Here is a 23,666-nt window from a genome sequence, read left to right on the forward strand (position 1 = left end):
GGCTCAAGAAATGCAATAATTCTTTGGAAATGCACTGCCCAGAGTACTAATTTCTGTACTAATATGAGCACAGTGTTAAGTTCAGAGGTGGAAGCAAGAATATATTGGGCTGGTTTGACACTAAAAGGAAATTACAATACAGAGTGTATCCAAAATGCTAATAATGCAGACTAAATTTGCTTCCTTGGTAGAGAGGAAGCATGTGATTTTCACCAGTGTCTGCAGAAATAAAGAAATACCTGAAGAGGGAAAGAGGAAGGAAGGGAGGAAGGAAGGGAGGAAGGAAGGGAGGAAGGAAGGAAGGAAGGAAGGGAGGAAAGAAGGGAGGAAGGAAGGGAGGAAGGAAGGGAGGAAGGAAGGAGGGAAGGAAGGAAGGAAGGAAGGAGGGAAGGAAGGACAGAAGGAAGGAAGGAAGGAAGGGAGGAAGGAAGGAGGGAAGGAAGGAGGGAAGGAAGGAGGGAAGGAAGGAAGGAAGGAAGGAAGGACAGAAGGAAGGACAGAAGGAAGGAAGGAAGGAAGGAAGGAAGGAAGGAAGGAAGGAAGGAAGGAAGGAAGGAAGGAAGGAAGGAGGCCCTTCAGCTGAGCTGCTAGCTCAGTGCTACAAAAAAAGGTGTCATGGGCACCTGGGAGACGTTCTCAGACACCAGTTTCAAAACATAAGAGCAGGCAGGGCTAGATGTAGAGCACTCCTGAGGGAAATCCTTAAAAAAAGAAAAAAGAAAAGGAAATTAGATAGTCCCTAGTTCCTAATTTTAAAAGTTGGCTCCCCATAGAAGCTGAAAAATACAGTCATTTCACCTCACAGAATCAACAAAAACCATTTTATGCAAAGTTAAATGTTTTGTTCCTTTCCTCTTTGTTGAACAGGAAACAAATGCTGATCAAGATGAGAGCGAGCACAGAACTTGGGTGAAAGAAAAAATAAGCAGCCTATGTCACGTACAAGGCTTGTGTAATATGCCTGCAAACTCCTGTGGCCTGGTCTCTCTGCTCTGCCTAAACTGAACTAGGCCCTAGACTACTGACTGGTTATTACTTACTAATTCTAAATTTGCATTTAATTAATGAGAATTTAATTTCGTTTTCGGAAATTGGCAAAGATCCCCTAAAAGGGAATATTTATTGAAATACAAGTTCACCTCAAATGGAAAAGAAATTAAAAAGCATTCAAAGTATTTAATATCTTACGGTAGTTTTTTCTTAACTGATGTACAAACTGATCAGTGAATTGTGTAAGAATCCTATCTTTTTAAATAAAAAGAAAATTTATCCTAAAAATTCGTCGTGTTTGAATTATAATGAAGAAAAATTATTTCATTAAAGTAATTTGCAATTTACTAAGACCTCACCTGGATAATCTGCAGGAATTTACCAGTAGTTGCTTATTGGAACACACAATAAAGAAAGATTACATAATAATTTAATATTGACTAGAGGACCTTTAGAACTGAGGTTTCCTATGTTTCTCAGAAGTCATCAGTGGAAGGGGTGGTGATCTCAAGTTAGTTCTGGAGGAGGAAAGAATTAATGAAATCTCAGTGCTTCTGGCAGGATAAGGAAATCATTTTCTGTTCAGGTCTGCTGAGGACTACAACAATAAAAAGCTGCGTGCCAGAAAAATGATCCAAAGGAAAAAAATAGTGCCAGAAAATATAAACAGAACATACACTCTATGTACAGAAGAAGCAGCCAAGCATTTTATATTCAAATGAAGCTCATGATATCCAACATATGTTCACAAAGCAACCTAATGCTGGTTTAGTAGCTGAATATTAATATTCAGAAATCGAAGCCAAAAGAGGTAAGTCTCACAGACAAAATAATGATCAGACGAAATAACGACATTTCTATTGCAAATGAACTGTGATGTCATGCCAAGGACAAAAATCTGCCTTCTAGATCTCATGTTACACAGTAGGCAAGCAGTAATGTCTGTTTTGCAGGCCTTACAGGAAAAAAATGCAAACTGTGAGTGTGCAACAAAGTGCATATAACCTGAAAAGACAAGTTATCCAGACAGAAAAGGTGCTCTATAACAGTAAACCATTCCACACAAAAGCAAATGTGTCATACAATAGAAATTTGTGGATTTGCAGAGAATTGCATTCTTATAACAAAGGCAGAAGTCAACTGTCAATGGATGTCATAAATCTTCACATTGTGGGGTTTTAACTAAGACAATCAAACAAAATGGTTTTCTTCAAGGGATGGCTCATGATGGTCCATAAGGTGATAATGAAGAAGTCAACTGTATCTTCATATGCTATATGCAACCCAATGAACTGGAATCATTGCCAGTCTCCAGAACAGTGTGCAATTAGCACAGCTGGGGCTGCCAGCTGATTTGAGCTGAAGCACATATCATACAAATGAAGTGCATGAATAACCAAGGACCTACGAACCTTGCCAGTTGAGATCACTAGCACTATATATAGACTAGATTTATTCAAAAGAGAACTGAAAAAAACTGCTTCACTCTCAAAAATTGAGTCTCGCGTCATAAAAGATCATGGGAGCCTTCCTGTATTTGCTACTTTCAACACCCAAGCAACAATCACAACTGAGGTGAATTCAGTACTATATATACTTTAATGCACCAAACAGATAAGGATGTTGGAAGTCCACTAGGAAAACATGATACCACGTTTCCTGGAAAAGACATAGCAGACTTGTGAGAGAGGCATTTTTCACTAGTAGCTCAAAGTGAAAGTTTTCTGTTGGTCATAAATTATTTGCATATAAGTACACAAAGATTGATCACATAAATTCTACAAAATAAGGCACTACATCTTAGCAGAACTGCGTATAGACCAGATATAGGGTCTGAAACATCAGTGCCATTTGAGTGTGGTCTTAGTGTAGCCTGTACAAGCACCTTTTCCGATCATCTCTGTAGAATTTATGATTTTGATCTGGAATATTGCCAGGTCCAGCCATGTTCAAAGACACCACACAAATGCATAAGACTAACAATACTATTCTGAATAAAGACAGCTTCCCTATCTCCAGATCTATATATCAAGAACAAATTAAATTTATAGACTAATACCACAAAGGAAAAGGAATGGATACCTTCATTTTTTTTGTTGGTACATTATTACCTTATGAAAATTCAGACAACTGAATAAGTAACAAAAATACTGTACACACTTACACAAATGATCTATATCAAGCAACAATAATCAGCCTCACAATAAGAAATGAAAGCTGAATCTACTTCGTAAAAATCCATCTTGCAGATGCAGAAACATTTCCTATTCTGCGGCAGAAACTCTGAATATGAGATATTACCATATGAATAGAGCAGATTTTATACAGTGTAGATTTTCTAGATGAAAAATGTATGCAATGGTGTTTACACAGCTATCATATTTAATTCAGCATCACCCTTCTAACTGTTTTATCTTGCAGGCTTACTATTTTACCTTAATTTTAGTCTGCAATCCTTACACTTCAGCTTCCTGAAGCAGACATTATCACTCATAGCAAATGATGGGTTATTTTTAATTTGGAGAAAAATCTTTTAAAGTGCATGAATGAATGAAAAGAATTCAAATATGTGCCAAACTTTGGTACTAGCAGGTGTTTTGGTTTTGTCTCTATCTGCTTATTAAGAAATGCATTGTTGTTTTATATTTTTGAGTAAATACCATAATTTATATTACATATACAGGCACAAAGAAAAGTAATCAATATATCGCTTCTTATGCATTGCATTATCTATTTTTTAAAAAAAATACCGACTTTGGTGTTAGCCTTGAAACTGTCCTTAGACATTATTTTCAAATCATCATTCATTTTTTTACATCATGCATTTTACAGCTTTATATGCCAGCACCATAGCAAAATGTTGGTGTCATAGGTCAAGGCAAGCCAGAGTCTACAAAAGGATAGAGGCAGAATTCTGGGCCTGATTTCCCCTAATTTCTGGTTTGCAGTTATATGGTTCCAGTCAGTAAAGCTGCAAAGACCATAAAATAAAAAGATGGCATGCTACCACTTGAGCCTAAACCAGCCAAGGTTGCAACTTAAACCAATGCATGTTCTCTGATACAGTAGGCCTCCGTGCTGTCTGTATGTGTACTTCAGTGAAGTATGTCAGGACTTGATGGTACGACAAAGAGGCAAGTATTCAATACCAGGTTATTAACACATGTTTATTGGGGTAGTGTAACCATTTCTCAACAAAAAGTCATTCTGAAGATAGTGACATGGTTTTCTCTTACTTATTTTTCCTTTAACAGGTAATTGCTTGCAGCAATTACAAGATTAGGACAAAATTAAAGTTTTGGTTAAACTCATTTTGTTTAGACTGCTTTTTATTTGTTTCTTTACGCACAGATACTGGGTATGGAAAATATGGCATCTTGTTTTATTCAGCTCCATTACAAGTATCATCGTGCAATTGCAACAAAGATTAAGAACCATGAATACCATATTTCTTAACATCTAATTGTCAATGGGAACAATGACTACTGAGAGAGCACATCATATTTAAATACACTGAATGATCTAAACAGTAACTTGATTAAGAATAATTTTTTTTTTACCTGAACTGGACCAAAACTGCTATATTTTGTCATACAACAGACTATACATTTAGTAAGAAAAATAATATTTCTCTATTTTTGTTTTCATTCAAATATGGAGGAGGGAATCATCCTTCTAATTCACTGCAATGAGTTTTTGTTTCCACCTCCTGTTGAGAAAATATTTTAAAAAATAGATCCATTTCTAATATTTTTAAAGAATTCAAAGCCATTTGGAAAATAAATCATATGATCCGACCTGCAGTATATTGTAGATCTCTATATTTAGCTGAATTACTTCTAATTAAAATGCTTTCAGTCCTCACAAAACAAATACTTGTCATGTGCCAAAGGGAAGAAACAGCAGAGCTCAAAGCATCATCAATGCCCAAGGCATGGTGAAAAACCAGTGAATAACTCCTATGCTGTCTGGCTGGTTAACAAGTGATTAATCTTCCATGCTTCAGAAGTGGAATTATTTGACTGGATGGGAGCAGATGCCTTTCAGTGGTGTCCAACGATAGGATGAGGGACAATGGGCACAGACTGAAACATAGGAGGTTCCATCTGAATATGAGGAGAAACTTCTTTACCTTGAGGGCGCCAGAGCACTGGAACAGGCTGCCCAGAGAGGTTGTGGAGTCTCCTTCTCTGGAGACATTCAAAACCTGGCTGGACACATTCCTGTGCAGTGTGCTCTAGGTGAACCTGCTTTAGCAGAGGGGTTGGACTAGATGATCTCCAGAGGTCTCTTCCAACCTCAACCATCCTGTGATTCTGTGATTCTGTGACTGGATCTTCTAGCTGTGGAAGGAAATGCAGGTGTTGCTACTACAGTACTGCAGAAAGGATCCTCCAGGATCCTTCAGAAGAACTGGCTGTGAGTTGACACTTTGCTTCCAGGTAGTCAAGAAAATCCAAGGAGAAGAGTAGAAAAGGAAAACAGCCTCTGGACAATTCCTGGGAAGAGGGAAGGAAGAGGAAGGGGACATAATTCTTCCAGAGCATCTGAAACCATCTAGAGTCAGCAGGTGTGAGTTTCTGTATGTCAATATGGAGCTATAAACAGGGTGGGGACTTTTGAAAACTTATTGTACCCTCTGCTGTGCAAACATACCTTGGGTGGATACAGATTTTATTTTCCTTATCCTTTTAAGACAAGACTAATAGCTGTACTTGTTATCTCTTACATCCTATAGCCTTATTCAAGCTCTACTCACTATCACTCTAAGATGCAATGTCACAGCTAGCACTATATCTCCAGCTCAGTGAGACGTGAGTGATTCCTCCACAGTACTAGTTTATTAATACATAGTAGGCTTAAGAGGAAACTACTTCAGGCATTAGAATGTGTAACAACCAGGAAAAAAAAAAAAAGGCCTGCCCTACAAACAAATAGCAACTGATGGGTATAAGCCCCACTACCAAACTAAAGAAAAAATTCTTAACCTTTTCAGAAAGCTATTAGACATGTTTTCCTTTGAAAAAGTAACACTGAGACTGAGAATGCAGGGAAAATACTGAATTTGTATTTTCACTAAAGCAGAAAAAATTTTACTTCTGTTTTCCATATCAATACCTTGATCAATGCTTCAGATACAGCACAGCTTCTTCAGAAAAAAAAGCATAGTCTAATGGCTGCTTAGTGGTTTACCCTGAAAATTAGGTCATATTAGTCCCCCCCTGCAAGGGGGAATATTTATTCATTGAAAATATTCTACTATGTATTTATCTTAAGGGAAAATTTTTTGTAAAATACAATTCAGATTTTAAAAAGCTTTTTTCCCAAAATATGCTTCAACTGAGTGTACATGTACAACAAATCTGTACAAATAATGGTGTTTAAATTGCCTAAAGAAAATGGAAAACATAGCAGGGAATTAACGACAATTCCATTCACTGGATTGCTTAAAATTCTTTCATGAAGCAAACATTCAGAATGACACACTGATTTAAGTTATACTGGGAGGTCTTCCACAGCGGCTCTCAGTGCCCTGTTCTTCCCTCCTCCTCCTCCTCCTCAAAAAAAAAAAAAGAAAAAAGAGAAAGAAATTGGATTAGTATTGCACCTCCGTGCAAGGGTTTGCCCAAGGCCTTGAGCTCTGATTGCGCTGACCAGCCTGAAACCATCTGTGCAATCCTCCTCCACAACTTCTTTTCATCTCCTCCTGGGGGTTTGGCTTCAGGTGCTCAAGGACAGCTCTGACGGGGGCAGGTCACAACCCTGCAAGCCTCTGTAGCACCTCCTGCCCCTACAGCAATCCCTGTCTGCAAATCCTCATGTGCTGCCCTGGAGCAGGCCTCTGGGGACTGCGACCTTCTCTCCATGGCCATGGCTCACTGAACGAATCATGAAATTGTCCGTGGAAACTGAAGTTGGGGCAGCGAGCCCACTCCAGCTCGGGGCTGACTGAGGCCATTTCCATTGCAAAGACCAGGGCTAACCTGCCACGGTGGCTGGGGCCCCTATCAGACCTGGATCCTGTAGTTTTGTGGCCTCTTAATTTGACCAGAAGGCCTCAGTTTCTACCAGTCATACCCCACATCAACCACTGCTTCTGCTGTAGCCAGCAGGATCATCCAATGAGACCCATAACACGAGACCCCAGACATTTTGTCCTTCTTCATCCTCCACACCATTTTCCTATCTTCCTTACGGACACAGCTGCAGCAGCACAACCTCATTATTGACTGACAATTGGGATCCTGTACTTCTCTCTGGGAAGGAGATCGCCAGAGCCTGAAGATAAAACCCTACCTCAGGATCTTTTGGGATGCATCCCCCACCATCGCTGCCAGTGGTGCCTAGCCTTATTCATAAAGACTTATCAAAACAAGTCCTGACAAAGAAATGACTGATAGCCCCACTGTGCATAACTGTGCATAAACAAGTAAATATTCCATTTGAGATGAAGTAGGTCACAGATAACAAACAGCTTGACAGCATGTAGCTGATATAAATTGCTAGCTCAACTGCTAGCATGCTAAAGAGTCAGAGAAACAATGGCTGTCTGAACTTTCTGAAAGCTGCCTGTTGCTATAAATCAGTTTCTACAATCGTGATACAAGCAGCCATCCAAACAAATTTGTGAGGCACTTGGCTGCAGAGCTGCTACAGAAAAAACAACTCCACGACAGAATTGCAATGTAATGTGTACCTATAAACCACTCTGCTCCACATCCACAGAATACCTGCAAAGTTTGCCACCTTTCACCCTTGATATATCTGCTGCCACCAAGCACTGATAGTAACTTCAGAAGATTCTTCTAACAACTCCTGAATTCAAGAAGCTCCTGTGATAACAGCCCAGAAGTTGCAGTGCTGTTCTGCACTGCTTAAGAAGGTGTTTAAAAATATATCTCTGCCCACATTTAAAACAGAAGAGAAGCCTGTAAACCCAAGCACATTTTCTTTGAAAATTAAGAGTCTTTGCTCAATTTTGCAAATTATATCAAATCAGGAAAACACAATTCGCCAGACAGCTCCATTTAAATCAGGCTGCTGAGGCCCCATGCAGCTCAGTTCTGAGCATCTCCAAGGACAGAAAGTCTAGAGCCTGTCCAGACAACCTGTTTCAGTGTTTAAACACCCTCATGATGACTTGTTTCTATTACACTTGTCCTGACACTGCATCTCTGAAAAACCTCTGGCTTCATCTCCTCTGTAGCCTGCTTTTGGTATACAAAGTCAGAAACAGGATTTCACCTCCACCTTCCCTTCCTGTGGTTGAACAAACCCAGCTCTCTCTTGCATGTCATGTGCAAAATTCCCTGGCCAATTTAGTGGCCTGCACCACACTCACTCCAACATGCCCATATGCTTCGTGTTCTGGGGAGCCCAGAACTGGACAAAGCCCTCAGATGTGATCTCATAGAGGGGAAGGATCACTTCCCTTGACTCCTGCTGCCTAGAGTCCTAACACAGTGTAGGATGCAGCTGGCTCTCTTTGCTGAAAGAACACACTGCTGCTTCATGTTTAACCCTGCTGTCCACCGTGAACTCCAGTTTCTACCACTGTTTCTGATATTGAGAGTAGAATAGCAAATGGGAAGTCAAATAATGGTTTAATGTTTTTATAAATGATGTGGATGCAGGAGCTGAATGTACATTAAGTTTGCTGATGATACTAAATTAGGAAGAGCCTTGGACTCCCTTAAGGGTAGGGAGGCCTTACAGAGAGACCTGGATAGACTAGGGAGTTCGGGCAGTCACCATCCATTTGAAATTTAACAAGATCAAGTGACAGATTCTGCACCTAGGACAGGGTAATCCTGGTTATATGGACAAATTAGAGGACAAGAGGCTGGAGAGAAGCCCTGCAGAAAGAGATCTGGGTTATTGGCAAGTTGAAAATGAATCAACAATGTGCCCTGGCAGCCAAAAGGACCAACTGTGTCCTGGGGTGCATCAAGCACAGCATCGCTGGCTGGTCGAGGGAGGAGATTGTCCCGCTCTGCTCTGCGCTGGTGCAGCCCCACCTCTAGTGCTGTGTGCAGTTTTGTGTGCCTCAGTATAAGAAGGACATCAAACTGTTAGTGTGTGTCTAGAGGAAGGTGACCAAGACGGTGAGAGGCCTCAAAGGCAAGAATCACGAGGAACTGCTGAGGTCATTGGCTTGCTCAGCTTGGAGAAGGTTGAGAAGTGACCCCATCCCAGTCTACAGCTTCCTCTAAGGAGCAGCGGAGGGGGAGGTGACCTCCTCTCTCTGGTCACCAGCAATAGGACACCAGGAAATGGAATGAAGCTGCATCAGAGGAAGTTCAGACTGGACATTAGGAAAAGGTTCTTCCTTCACTGAGAGGGTGGTCGGTCACTGGAACAGGCCCCCAGGGAAGCGGTCACAACACCAAACCTGTCAGAGTTCACCAACTGTCTGGATGATGCTCGTAGTCATGTGGTTTAGGAAGATTTAGGAAGTTCTGCAAGGAGCAGGAAGTTGGACTCTACGATCCTCATGGCTTCCCTCCAACTCAAGATATTCTATGTTTCTATGATTCTAAGAACACATGGAAAAGCTAACTAATTTTAGCTCAGATCTGGGTCTAGTAATCTGTTATCTCCAGGATGAGATCAGGAAGCAGACAGCAAACAGCATCTAGTGAAAGGATTAACTTGATTAAATAAACTTGCTGCAACAAACTGATATTAGTCATAAGACATTCTAAAATGTATTTGTATTTTATCCTGTCCATGAAGTTCAAAGACACTGTGCTAATGTTAACTTCCCTATTTTCATCTGCTTTATTTTGCTTATAACATCTTGTCAATATATCTGTTGCTAACCTACTTCATTATTTTATTTTTAAATAACCCACTATTATGAATGGAATTTGAAAAAAAAAAACTAGTGCAAACAGAGTTCTACTAATACGTACGTAATCTAAACAAGCGGAGTATAATAATAATAACTGGTGCTTTAAGCATAATGTGTTTTAGCATTCATGTATTCACAGAGTATTCAGATAACATATCGACTACTTGAATTAATTATGGGTACCTCATTCCTTGCTGAATCTTTTTTTTTTTGCACTGAAACAAGTGCATTATGTTTTGCTGTCTGTGGCCTCCCAGTGAAACATTTTGAAAGCCCTCAGAGCAGGAAGCAAGGGTTTTAATGACAGCTAATCTGAGTATCTGAGGAAGACCTCAAATGTGAAATTCAGGGTCACTGCCTATTGCATTGTGGAAACACAGAGCAGGAAATCCAGAAAGAGCTAAAATTTTAATGGAGCAGTTTTGATACAGACATGTTATAAGTCCCTAATCTTAGTGATTCTGGGACCTCCAGCTTCAAGAAAGATAACACAATGTTATGGTTGTATCGGGACTGTTATTTCCAGAGAATGTTGCCTCAGCGGTTTCTGAAAACTCAGTATAAAGTCAAGGGATATTAATTCTGAGCACACAAAAATAAGGCATTAAAAAGCAACTTTGAGGAAGTTAATACTAGTTTTACTCATGAGGATACATCATAGGTGCTTCCAAACTGGGAATTTTCATCTGCAAAGACCTTTTGCTAGACTATACATATACATGCAGCACATTCAATAGCATTCTGGCATGAGAAAGAAATTCTATGGGATACCCATACCAGCTTAGCTGAGATAGTGTTGCAGCATTAACCTTGCTTTGGCTAAGGCCAAGGAACAGAGTGTTCCCCAGAACTCAGGTCTAACAGCCACTTCTGCCAAGCTTAAGCCACCGTTGCGGAAAAATCCTTCCTAACATGAAATGACCTCTGCCTTTCAAATGAGCATTTACTAACAAGTGCTAAGAGCACAACTAGGGTTGGGATTACTGTCAAAAGGAATCTAGTTATCAAGGCTTGGAGCAACGTCATATTAAGCGATCACATTGATAATGAAATAAAGCGTATTTCACAAAATGAGCTAAAGTAGAATACTTCACTATGCAATTCCAAAGCACTAGGAACATACGCTCCACCATTAATGTGGCTTAACTGTAATAAAATGTCATTTTATGATTGCATGAATGCAAACAAAGGCTAGAACTGTCATAGATAGTGAGCATATCCTCATTGCTCAAAGAAAATGAAAAAGTATTTTTTTCTATGCTATACTGCTAATCAACTTAATTAATAAATGTCTCACACATTTCTCTGCAGCTACTCATATTTATTTAATCATTTTAAGTAGTTTCCTACTTCATTTACCTTAAGGGGAAAGTAGACTTGGGATTTGGTATGGGAAAAATTTGCAGCATTAGTAATGCACACAACTATTTGCAGCAGAGATACCTGAACACATGCCCAGTCCTGAATCAAAATAACATAATGTACATTATATGTATCCCACACTATTGCAGTGGTTCTGCTTCAAGCTCTGCTATCTGGCATATAAGGGTCACACCCCCTAATATTTGGTGAAAGTGTCTCCATTGATCCAATTGGTTTTCAGATGAGTCCTAAATAAATTAATGGAAAGTATCCGTGATAACAGATTTCATGGCACTAAGGTGCTAAATTTGTCAGATAACTTGATGCAAACAGTTTCCTCAGTTTCAGTAATAAAAGACTTCCTATTGTATCCCTGGCAGACTGCAACACTGGGTGAACAAGTAGTTCTTCTCATTTGTTCTAACTCTGCAGGCATCCATTTTATCATGGGATGTTTTAGTAATGCTTGAGAATTTTTGAACATGAAATAAAATTGGAAATTTTCACTACTTAAGAAATAAAACTAACCAAAAGGAAAAACCTCGTCCTTGGATGGTAGTAATAGCAGTCAACGTCTTTTAAAGGGAAGCAATTCTCTGAACAATTTACTATTCCCATCTTAAATAAGCTAAAGCTCCCACAGCTACCATTAATAAGAAACTGCACAGGATATTTTCAGCTTGATAGATCATATCTTTATCTTTACATTATTCTTAAATAATCACATGTATCAAGATAAAATAACCTGATCATATTTCCCACTAAGATATGACTGAAAACCTTGTTTGTTCTCCCACCTCCAAATTTCTGTTAGAAGGATCAAAATCACTTTTGTATTCCACATGAACATTGGATTTCCTCATTTGTATGTAATGAAGGTAGCACATATGCTTGAAATTCAGTGTCTTAATAAGTACCGTGATGCTGATTGTCCCCCACATTGAGTTTTAAAATTTCTTTGCTAATGCAACGATTAAAAGAACTGGTTTTATTACTATACAAAGTAATAAAAAGAAAATTTCTACTGTGCAAATAGAAAGTGACTGTGCCCCCTCAATGCTTTCCCTGAAGACTGATAGTTGTTAGTCACCTCACGTTCTTGTAAAGTCAGTTAAATCAGGAAGACTTTGTGGGCAATTTAACAGAAATATTACTCAGTCTCTTCAGGAGACAGAAATGAAGGAGTGATCTGATACTTTCTGTTTCCTCACCAACCCTTTCCCAGTTTATAGGGCTAGGATTAGCATGGAAGATTGAGCTGGAGTCCCTCAGGTCCCTGCTGGCCATTCCAGTAAGACACCTGAAGACTAGAGAAAGAGAGAAAAAAGAAAGCAGCAAGCGAGGCTCAGTCTAACTTCCACGGGGGGAAACAGTGGAATTAATAATCTAATAATCTACATTGGAAGATGACAAAGAGCATTATGTCACGTGCAGATCTATTAAACTAGCCAATGTCCAAACACAACACAAGAATTTTTAAGCACAAAAGGCTGCTACATCTGTCCCCTCTGTTCATAGTGGGCAAAACAAGAAATCATACACTTCAAGTGCAGCAAGAAAGATTCAGGCAGACACCACAGAAAAGTATTTCTGATGGCATGGATGCAGTCACTGTAAAAGATTGACTATAAGGGTTATGTCTTTAGGAACTTAGAGAAACACCTATAAGAAATTATGCATATTGAAGTAGTCCTGTTAGTAGCAGGATAGAGTAAGAAACTTTAGGAGGTCTCTTTTCACGGTGTATCTCAATTTACCCTGTTCTCACAGAAAAACAGCGTAGGACCTCGAAAAAATTAGCATCGTGTTCTTTTTTAAGGCAAAGTTGGATTTGAACTGAATAATTTTAAAAGTATTTGGCTTCCAAGCAATATTACTTTGCAACCAGATCTATCAAAGACAAAACAAAATTACAGCCATCACACCCAAAAACTACTGCTGTGCTTGTCTTTAGCATTTTGGTCAATCCTGATGCCTGTTCTACCTATCCTTCAGGCAGAGGGAGCCTTGGATGGCTCAGTCATTGGATTGCATGTAAACAAATTATTTATTATCATTATTGGCATCATAACCTGGCACCACTATTGCTTCTGTGAGTAAAGGCTAAACAGCTAGATGTCAGAAAATTGCTTTGAGTGATACAGTTCAGGAAAATGGTCAGTGAGGATATGGGCAGAAATGTAGGGGAAAAAATGAGAAAAGCAGTAGTATTATGGCTAGGTTGTACAGATTTTCACAGTTTTAATGTGATAATTTGCAGGCAGAAAAAAACCACTGTTCATCAAATACAGTCTCCTGCATAAGACACCACCCAGTAATTTGAAGTACTGAACCCAAAAGTTAAACAAGAACCTATCTGGAAAATGCCTTCCGCAATTCAGAAAACTTAGAATATTCTACATACAATCATACAAAAGTGAGTCTGGAAGGTCCTCAGGGTACCCTGTAATTAGTTGATCCAGTTCTGGGAAACTGTGACACTGCACTGCAACAGACCTGCCAGCGACATACCATGCTGATTCAGTAAACCACAAAGTTCAGAAATTGGCATCCTTCTGTAACAAAACAATGTGGTGCATCCTCCTTAAATTCTCAATTATGATGGCTCAGTAAGTTACCACATCTACACACTGCATCTACCAACAACAGGCAAAGGAAACGGTAACTGAAAGACAATGTTATCACTCAGTCACCATCTCATTAATGTAAAATCAGTCTGATGATTGTTTTACTTACATCATAAGAATCTTGATATTTTATTCAGTTACTTCCTTGACACTACTAAAAGCACTTTGTCAGTGTTTTTCATGTCATCATATTATTTGGGGGACGAAAGATATTTTTTGATGAAGTGATTTTATTTCATGCCTTATTACTGGCTTTGACATAAATTTCCAGAGAGCCTCAAGGGCATTTCTTTTTACACTGTAGCATAGACTTGTTAGCAATTCAGGTGGAATAAAACATCTCAGCTTCATTTACGATATTGTGGCCTGAATTTTTTACATGGCACCCTTTCAAACATATGAAGCAGTATGCAGGACAACATTAAAATCTTATGCTATTAACACAGGATTCCACTAACACATTAAGCAGAATTGGATTTGCAGCCTGTTGTTTACATGACTTCTGTACTTAGTAGCATTTTACAGTTGTTTTTAAAACAATAGCATCTATTCAGAACCAGCCTTAATCCTTTTCAATTCTGTTCATATATGATAAAAATGCTACATTTTTAAAAATTTATTTGGAAAGAAGACTGTAAAGCATCTCTCATGCAGTCACGAATTAGGAAACTTGCATTTACTTTCTGATAGGCAAGTTTATTGTGTTGTTTCATACATTATCAACTCTTGCAAAGGCCAGTGGGAACTGAGGCCACTTGCCACCTCCTGTGAGTATTCAGGCCTGAGAAGACTGAGCCTCATGAGAAGCAGAGATTATTTACGAGTGAAGTCCTTCTGCATGCAGGAAATATGGACAACCCTGGATGACTTCTCTGATATCTCACCTTCGTCACTGTAGTACACTGGCCATGCAGCACAGAAGGTGGCAAAAATCTCACTGTATTTTCTAAGATGAAGGTAAAGATGTTCATAAAACAGCAGGATTAGGGAAAGCATGGCAAAATAATATAGATGTGCAAGAGGATAAAAACCAGTAGCCATTGCAGGATTCTTACTTTAAAGCAGCCTGGTATTTTTCTACCTTAGCTGCTGCATACTACCTTTTCTCTCTCTTCTTTTTGAAAAGCATTCACATAGTGGTGGCACACCTAGAAAGAAAAGCCATTTTTTTTCTAAAATTTTCTGGTTGAAAAGAAGAAACTTTGCATTCATGCAGCCTTTTCCAACCTGAAAGTCAAAACCATTTTTCCCTCCACATGAAATTAATAGGCTACAGCTTCCTCCTTCAAAATGGCAGTGATGTGTCTACCTCTTCTACATGTAGGCTATCCCATGGAAACATGACTTCTACTGCTATGCTTTTTATTTTCATCTCTCCCTTTCTTTTTTCTTAATTAGGATATTATTTCTTCTTGTGGAAGCTGATTTGCTGCTATATCACTTCCAAGTCAGTGGTCACCAACCTGAGTCATGCTCATGGGAAAGATTCAGTCAATAAGGCAAACTACTAAGAAGCTCTGATTCACCTTAGATCACGTAAAAAATGTACACTACGCCAAAGAATTAACAACATGAAGTGTCTACTTCTGTATATAAAAAAGGAAAAATCATTATCAGCTTCCACTTTTCCTTCCCTTTCAGAAGAAATTAACCGACAATCGGTCAGAAATTCCCTACGCATGAACATGCTGATATGCTATGTGAGAAGGATCACCTCATCTCACCACTGGTGAGAAGCATGGCTTCAAGAAATAAGTAGCTTTGGGGCATGTGCAAGCCCCAAAAGGCATATCATCAGTTCTTCAGCCCCAGCTATAAAATGTTTTCACCAGGTGGCCATTACTGGTTATAAAACGTGAAGCACTAGAGACGCAGCTAACCACTGAGCAGGAGAAATGCAAGCATTGCTGTGCAAAAGTGCCATGAAGCTACACTGCAACACCTGTTTCTCCCTTGATTTGGTGTGTGTAATGCATTTCTTGATGATAAAACAGGAGATCGCAAAGGGACAGCAATGCCCTAGCCAGGTCTCTTTCCTGCCATCCCTGAATGATGAAAGCGATGGCACAGGAACAGAACATGCAACGGAAAGCAGAATCTTTCTCTTTGCTGTAATGTGGCTTTTGAGCTCATGAGGATAAATAATGCGCACCACAAAATCTGTGAATTAGAGTCAAAAACATGCAACATCTATTACAACTCTAACAGAAATAACTATGGCCTTTTGGCGGGAAAATAGATGTTTGTTTATCAAATAATTTCTTTCTGAACAGAACTTATATGCACTCCTAAACCTCATATATCTTTCATACCATATATATCATCCCACCATACTGAGAGGTATGACTAGTTTTCCTATTAGCAAATTTAGAAGAAAATTGTTACATTGACTAATATTTTCTACATGAGTATGTTTTAAGCTGTCTGATCCTGAGGGCTGACCTGTCATTACTTCCCAGAATGCATCAAATCCTCCTGAAGGAAGCGTAGTGGTGGCTCATCCATTATTACAATTTAAGTCAGTAAGCAGCTGAGTGCAGGCACAGGTAAATTACTGCCCTCATTTCACTGTCAGTAATGTGCGTATTACTTTCAGAAACTAATTTAGTGTGCCAGCTCACTAATGATAACAGTATGCATTAGGATTTGTTCCAAATATCTCAGGTTTTTTCAGTCAAAACTTAGCAAACCTGCCCTCTCATTTTGTTGCAGTTTGAAAGGTGTATATGGTAAATTAGCTAAAATTATAATCAGAATCAATCGTTACCTATTAAGCAGAGATAAACCAGACAACCTCACTGCCAACTGGACATCAAAAGACTGAGATAAAAAAATCAACACATTTCGACTGCCTTTGTGATTTCCACTCATTTTCTCATTGATAGTGAATAAAATAGCATCAAAAGCTTGCACTTCTGTTTCTGAAGACCATAACATAATCTAACATTACCATCTTGTGATTATGGCACACAAATCCAATTACAAGAAATTAAAAGAAAAAAGAAGTATCTTCCCTGAGTAACAGGACTATTCTATCAGTCTAATAACACTCCTTTTTTCCTGCCCCCGCCTCAAATCCATGTGAAGAATAAAATCAACTCCAAAGAAGATACAGCTTTCTCCTCTCTTACTTTTTCTCACAGTAGAAGGTTCAAAAGCATAAATGTGTACTGGTTTATAAAGAACACATTTCATTCTTCCATCATTCTGGAGAGGCAAATTTTTCATTCAGTTTACCAAATCATTTTTTTTTAAATAACCTGGAATAAAGTTGTCTTTGCTAATCAAATAGCAATGAGGTTTTAACTGATTTAAGCTGTTGAACAGTGTGGTATTTCACTATGTACCTTAATAAAGCCTGCCACATGTTTCCCAGTCTTTATTCCTGTAGATACCTTCTTTATGGACACAGACAAACTTGCTGTAGCAGGGGAAATATTGTCCACATTTCTATTTCACATATTTCAGCACAGCCAGAATTTTGTATGCGTATATTGTCACCCTTAAAAAGACAGTATCTCATTCAAATGAACAATTTCCTAGCTTTTTAGTTTTCTCTTGGGTTACCTTTTGCATTCTTGGTAGGGCAATCAAATTTTAAGAAATCACAAAAATGCAATCTAGTTTCTCATTTGGTAAGAAATTTAGTGTCTGATCTCTTATGCTTACTGACATACAATTCAGATGCATTACAAAAAAATTTAGTAGTCTTATTAAGAAAAAAATGGACAGGGTAATTTGTTGCTTTTCAAATATTTTGAAAAGTGCTTCTACGCTTGCATATCTCTAAATCTGTGGTGTTAAGCTCATTGTGCATTACAGACCCTTTATTTTTCAGTCCTCTGTCTACTCTAAGCTTCGTTTGGGTTTTGTTTTTTTTAGTGTATTGCTCATTCCTTGATCCCACAGCATGTATCACAAGGAAATCTGTCCCAAGCAGAAGTGCAACACCTGCAATCCTTCCTAGAGCACAGGGTCCTCTGAGTGAAGTCTTCAGTATGATGTCATTCATTAATTTTTTTAAGAGCATGCAACATTGTTCTAAAATGTCTGTTTCCTCTAAATTCCACCATGTGGACTTGGCTTCCTTTCTTGGAAGGCAACCTTTGATGTGGGGAGACTCAGAAACTCTCTTCCATAATAAATCAAACAAAAATGTGACTACCAGAGCTTTCTGCAACTAGAACAATGGCACAAAGTAGATCAGGACTGCTTGCTACTAACACTAAACCTTCTTTAAAATAAACAAGAACGTATCAAGGTAACAAGATCTTGGCCAAACACACAAAGAAATAAGTTTCAGAACTCTTAAAGAAATGAGCTGGACAAGTGACTGCTGGAAAGCCACCTCTGGAAACTAACCTGACCGTCTCAGGAGAAGGAGGGTTCCCTTCCCTGCACAAAGCCACCCTCTCTGCACATGCACTTAAGGCACTTCTTAATCCCCTTAGTTCTGATGTGAAGGCATTAGATGCTGTGTTAGTGCGTGTTTAAGCGCATGTTTAAGCGTTGGAACGACTACAAAAAGCACCGGCGTGGAACATGCTATAAGAAATCTTTATTAAGGGAAAAAATGCTGAGCTGATGGCATAAGTTGTAAAAGTGTTCTCCAATAATTTGTTTTAATCTGTACTTCAAACACAGCTCCTAGCATCTGCGTGCCTGCTAGAAAATGAAAACCTGAGAAAATAGGATTATAAAACCATACCTAAACATGAAGGCATTAGTGAAATGGGTTAGAACAGAAGCACACGCCTGGAAGAAAAGCACAAGGAGAAAGCTGGACAGCATCTGCAAAAGATCCCAGTTTGTCTAAATAAAATGAGGCCGCTGTGGCCAGAGCTGTTATCAAATGTCAGTTCGGGCAACTGAGCACCGCACACCATTTCAACAGAACGGAATAGGAGCACAACCCACCTGCTGAATAGCACCTTTTATTATTGCAAGACAATCCTATAGATTTGTTAGTGAGTAATAAAGAGTGAGAGGCCTCCATGTAAGTCCTAGATTTCAGTGTTTATCCATTGCTGTGAAAGCACCAATACTACACTTAAACTTACATCCACAGGATAAGGACTCTAAACTTCTCACTCAGAAGAGAGGGAATTAATTGAAAGGTTAGTCCTGTTTACTAGCAAGGTTCATCCAGGTCATGCCACAGTGATTTTTTCATGTGTAAAACAGGAAAGCTCTGCTATCTCTCCTTAGAAGTTCAGGCAAAAGTGTATCTTTGAACTTAGTGATGTCATCTAGGTTTTTTTGTTCTGATAGACTAAAATAAAGCATGGAAGTGACCCAGACACAGGAATATTATATATTCTCTTACTCTTAATAAATTCACAATGTACATTGAAATAGAGTTTGGCAACCATAAATAAAGTAGATAATAATTAAAATGTGCCATTACATATCAGCTTTTGCAAAGTTTGCTCTGTTATTAAGGTCATTCTCTGCAGAGAAAGGCTGTATAAAAAAGGGCCTATTGGACGTCTGCTGAGAAATGATATTGCATTAGCCCTTAAGACCACTTAATACATTTCAAAAAAGGGCAATTAAAAATGAGCATAGATTATTGCACTTGCCCTTCCACTGTTTGTGGATTTCCAGGACCACCTTTCATTTAGGGAAGGAAAAAAAAAGATATTTTTGTTTGTTTGTTTTGGGAGAGAGATACAAATCAGAAAATAATAGAGACACCCTCTGATGAGGGAATTTGTATACATAAACATTTTCAAATTCCCTGAGGAAAAACAGGAAAATATTTAGACTGCTCATCTGGTAATTTAATGCTGCTGTTATCACACTCCTTAATAGCTCTTCGTGACAGAAGAATTCCTTCAGGTTGGTTGTTGTATTTTTTGGGGAATTAGGACAACGGGGTCCTGCTTTTATATGAATCACTTTCTTGGAACACATCAAATAACAAAAGACAAAGATAAGAAGAATATATTGGAAGCAGAATTCTAAGCTGATTGGGAGCCTTGAAAATGCTGATATAAGCATTTCCCTCTCCAATCAACCAGCTCTGCTCATCAGCTCAGGATGGTGCCAGAGTCCCACCTCCTCTGCTACGGTCTCTCCCACACCTCACACACCCTTCTGTGCAGAGGCTGCTTATCTCTCGTTATTTGCCCTGCTCTTGTTAACTCTGCAGGGTCCACACCCTGTCTGGCTCTGAAGGGTTATAGCAGTATCTTCCGAAAATAATTTTTAGTCAGCTTTTTAGTAATCGGTTGCAGTATTTCACCCTTACAATGTGCAATGAAGAGAAACCATACACAGGGGGCAACATTTGTCTGCCAAAAAAGAAATATTGCAGACTTCCCCCTCCCCCCTCCCCAGTATTTAGGATGATAATAAAATTTCCCTCTGAGTTCTCACACCTTGGAAAAATTATGTTTTCCTAAATACATCTGAGTTGGAGAGTATGGATATTCTAATGTGTGCTTCTGGGGCTGGGAAAGCCTTTGCAAGAGAATCAACCCCATGTTCTGATTTGTTCTCTATTAGTTATATTTTGGTTTTTTCCAGCAACCTAAGTTTTATCTTTTTTCTGTTCTTTGGAGCTGCTCACCACATACCTCCCTTCTGGAAACAGAAATATTTTTCTTGGGTAGCCCCTTCCTCTCATGATGTGGAAAATACCTGTTATGATTCACAGTATAGTCACTTGTGCCTCACATACACAATAGCTATACATCAAATAAACGCCTGCAAAGTGCACTATCATACACTACACTACTGTTCAAATATGTTGCATTAGTAAGGACTGACCTAATTTCGAAGCTACCTCCATGAAATCAAACAGTTGTATCAAACATTATGTTTCAATACACTGTTAGAGTAGCCATGTTTTACCCAACTGCATATTAATTTCAAAGCCAAACTATCAAGTACCAAGATCAACTGAGACAACTAGTGTCATGAATCCAACATTTTATAACACACACTAATGGTGCAGCAGCCTAAAGGGACCTGATTACATTGTTTAAATTTTCATTGTATAATCCTATTAATTAAGAAGTTCCAAGAATAAAGAAGACTTTTCAGTTCGATTTAACGTTTTTTTTCTTTTTTTTTGTTGACCAGTTGATTCAAGATGTTGCGTTTTCTGGTTACAAATGCCTCTAAAACGGATTCAGTGGGACATGCAGTAGTAGTGGCACTTGCGTGCTGAGATTAAGAGCCCTCCACTGCCTATAATCCCAGATAATTTTTTTCAAAAAATTAATAATTCTCTCATAGGAAAGCACATTTAAAAACAGCTTCAAAAGTGTGCCACTTGTTTAAAGAAACAAAGAAAAAATCATCACGAGAAAGTTTCACTGACGCTGTCTGCACTGCCAGTCGTTAACTGACCCTGCTCCTATGTACAGCTTTCAGCAAACCAAGATAATTTTTGTCCACTCACAAACCTTTACACCTGTAAGTTGGTCTGAGTAGTATTGGACCTTCTGGTAGTTCCTTGGGACTAGATGACCCCAAAGAACAGGTAGCAGAGGACCGCTCACAAAGGAACACGCCTTAGAAACAGACTCCTTCTTCATCCCTAGAAGTTCGCGGCTTGATTTTTTCAAGACAAGGCAAACAGAAGCACAGACGACACCCACCACCCCTTTCTGCCCTTCTACCCCTCTCACAGACCCTTCGCCACAGTCAAACATGCCAACCGGAGCACCGACACGCGATTTCGGTATCTTCAGGTACCCGCAAGGGGTTTTAAAGGCGGTAGGGAAGCTAATCAGTAGCAAAGTTGGGACTATTCCTGAATTAACTTTCCAGCAGCGGCGTCTGCAGGGCCCCTGACAGGTGCCGGGCGGCAGACCCCGCTGCCGGCGCGGGCTGTCACCGTACCTTGAGCAGCCTGACGGAGGGGAGGAAGGCGGCATGGCACAGCTTCCGAATGGTCCAGTTGAGCGGCCGGGGAGCATCGGTCTGATTCATGACCCTCCGCGAATTCCCAGCGGGAGATCAGCCGCGCACCGGACAGCGGCGCATCCCGCCCGCGCTGCCCGCGCCGCCGCAGGGCACGGGGCTGGTGGGCTGGGCGAGCGGCGCGGCCGCGGCCACCGGGCCTCCTTAAGAAAGCGACCTCCTGCGTGGGAACGGCAGTGCTCATGCATACCAAATGCGGCGGGATGGAGGCGACCAGCCCGCTGCTCTGGGCAGGCTGCGCTGGCGGAGCGGAAAGGAGCAGCCCGCAGGAGAAAAAAAAAAGGCTGCGGCGAAGAGATGCTGCTCCTGCTCGCTCTCTCCCTCCTGCCCTCCTCAGAGAGCAGCCGGGTTTGCCTCTCCCCGGCACGCTGAGCCATCCGCCTCGCTCCTCCGCTTCCCCAGGCGAGAAAGGAGATAATTTAAATAAAGCAAGCGGAGGGGCACTTGCACTTTCTTTCCCAAAGCATTGCGAGGAGAGGGAAACCGGCATGAGGGGAGGGGCCTACGCTCAGCAAAGACTGAGAGGGGAAAAAAGATAATTCACTCCTGATTTACTGATATAATGGACCTAGAAAGCATAGTTTCATTGATCTGGCACGGTATTGGTGCGCTAGCAGTAAGTGGCAGTGGATAGAAGCTGTGCTATGAGAGTATGAGTGTTAACATGCACATTCTAGTGAAAAAAAAAAAAAAAAGAACAATCCAAGTTCAGAATTCAGTTCATTTTAATATTAAATCTAGGGGCATAATAATTCTTTTAAAGACAGGCAAACACATGAAGTAACAGTGCTGGGGCAATTCAAGTATGGCAAAGCATGTTTTCATTTGGGGCAGTAACTGGCTTTCCCAGCTAATGTAGGTATTCTTAATGCCAGCTGTCTATCCAGCTAAAGGAGAAATACCTTTTTCCTATTATTTTTTTGGGGGGTGAAGAGTACATGAGGGAAGAGTTAGAAAGTGCAAGAGGAAACATCCTATAAAGCAATATGAATTTTTCATTTTGCAGTAATGACCAGCTATTACTCAGATTATGGAGGAAAACAGTCACTTCTCAGTAAAGTTTAAATCTCTTGCACCTCAGGTTAGAAAACACACATTCAATTTACTTGGCTAGATTTCACTGACTGCCATTTTCATATTTCCTTTTAATCCCAATAACACACAGATTTTTCTCCTCTATCAGTTATTCTAATTATTCTGTTTACATTCATCAGCAAAAGCTGAATAATTCTCCAAATGAGGGGAAAGAAATGAAAAATATTGTTTCCATGGCTAATCTGCCTGGTTTACATATTACTGTCCATAACGGTTTGCAGTAAGGTTGCAAATCTAAAACTCTCTAATATGAAATGTTTTCTAAGGTTTGTTCAAGGTCAGAAAACTGGGGACAACAGGGAAACTTGGTTCCTCAGCCAATACCATCAGATCCTCCAAGGTAAATCACTGAAGTGATCCCAGTGGAACAAAGTAAGGATTGGTGTTTACACCACAGTCTTGCTCTCCAAAGGAAATCTTGCCCTGGCACATAGTTCAATATTCTCCAAAGACAACATATTGGAGCCCACGTAGAAAGAGCCTGTGTGCATTGAAGTGGAAGCCCAGTACCTTTATGCTTCTTTTGAAGTCCTCCTCACTGGATCCTCTCAGTTATTCTGTGAATGTTCTTATTCAACATCAGTGTTGGATATGAACGTCTTCTGCCCAGAACATAATGTCCCAGAACATAATGCAAGGCTGACTGTGGACCAGAAGACTGCTCCCACCTGTTCCTCCCCACTATATGTGGCAAAATTATAAAACTTCAAAGGCGCAGAGACCAGACCGTGGGTTGTCTGTGGAACAGAATGGGTAGAACACCAGGAGCCATTTCCTTGTGACAAAACTTGTGCAGATGAACT

At 39.8% G+C, this 23,666-nt stretch overlaps 1 protein-coding gene across 1 annotated transcript in view; it reads right to left on the reverse strand.

Annotated features, from left to right (window-relative positions):
• TRPM3 (transient receptor potential cation channel subfamily M member 3) overlaps positions 1-21,952 on the reverse strand; it is a 290,416-nt gene extending 268,464 nt beyond the window's left edge. The window contains 2 exon segments of the mRNA XM_065657683.1: positions 21,688-21,877; positions 21,879-21,952. Of these exon segments, the coding sequence (XP_065513755.1) occupies positions 21,688-21,877; positions 21,879-21,952 (264 nt within the window).
• Positions 21,953-23,666: the final 1,714 nt, after the last annotated feature.

Source organism: Caloenas nicobarica, chromosome Z (genome assembly GCF_036013445.1).
Source record: "Caloenas nicobarica isolate bCalNic1 chromosome Z, bCalNic1.hap1, whole genome shotgun sequence".
NCBI classification, from domain to species: domain Eukaryota; kingdom Metazoa; phylum Chordata; class Aves; order Columbiformes; family Columbidae; genus Caloenas; species Caloenas nicobarica.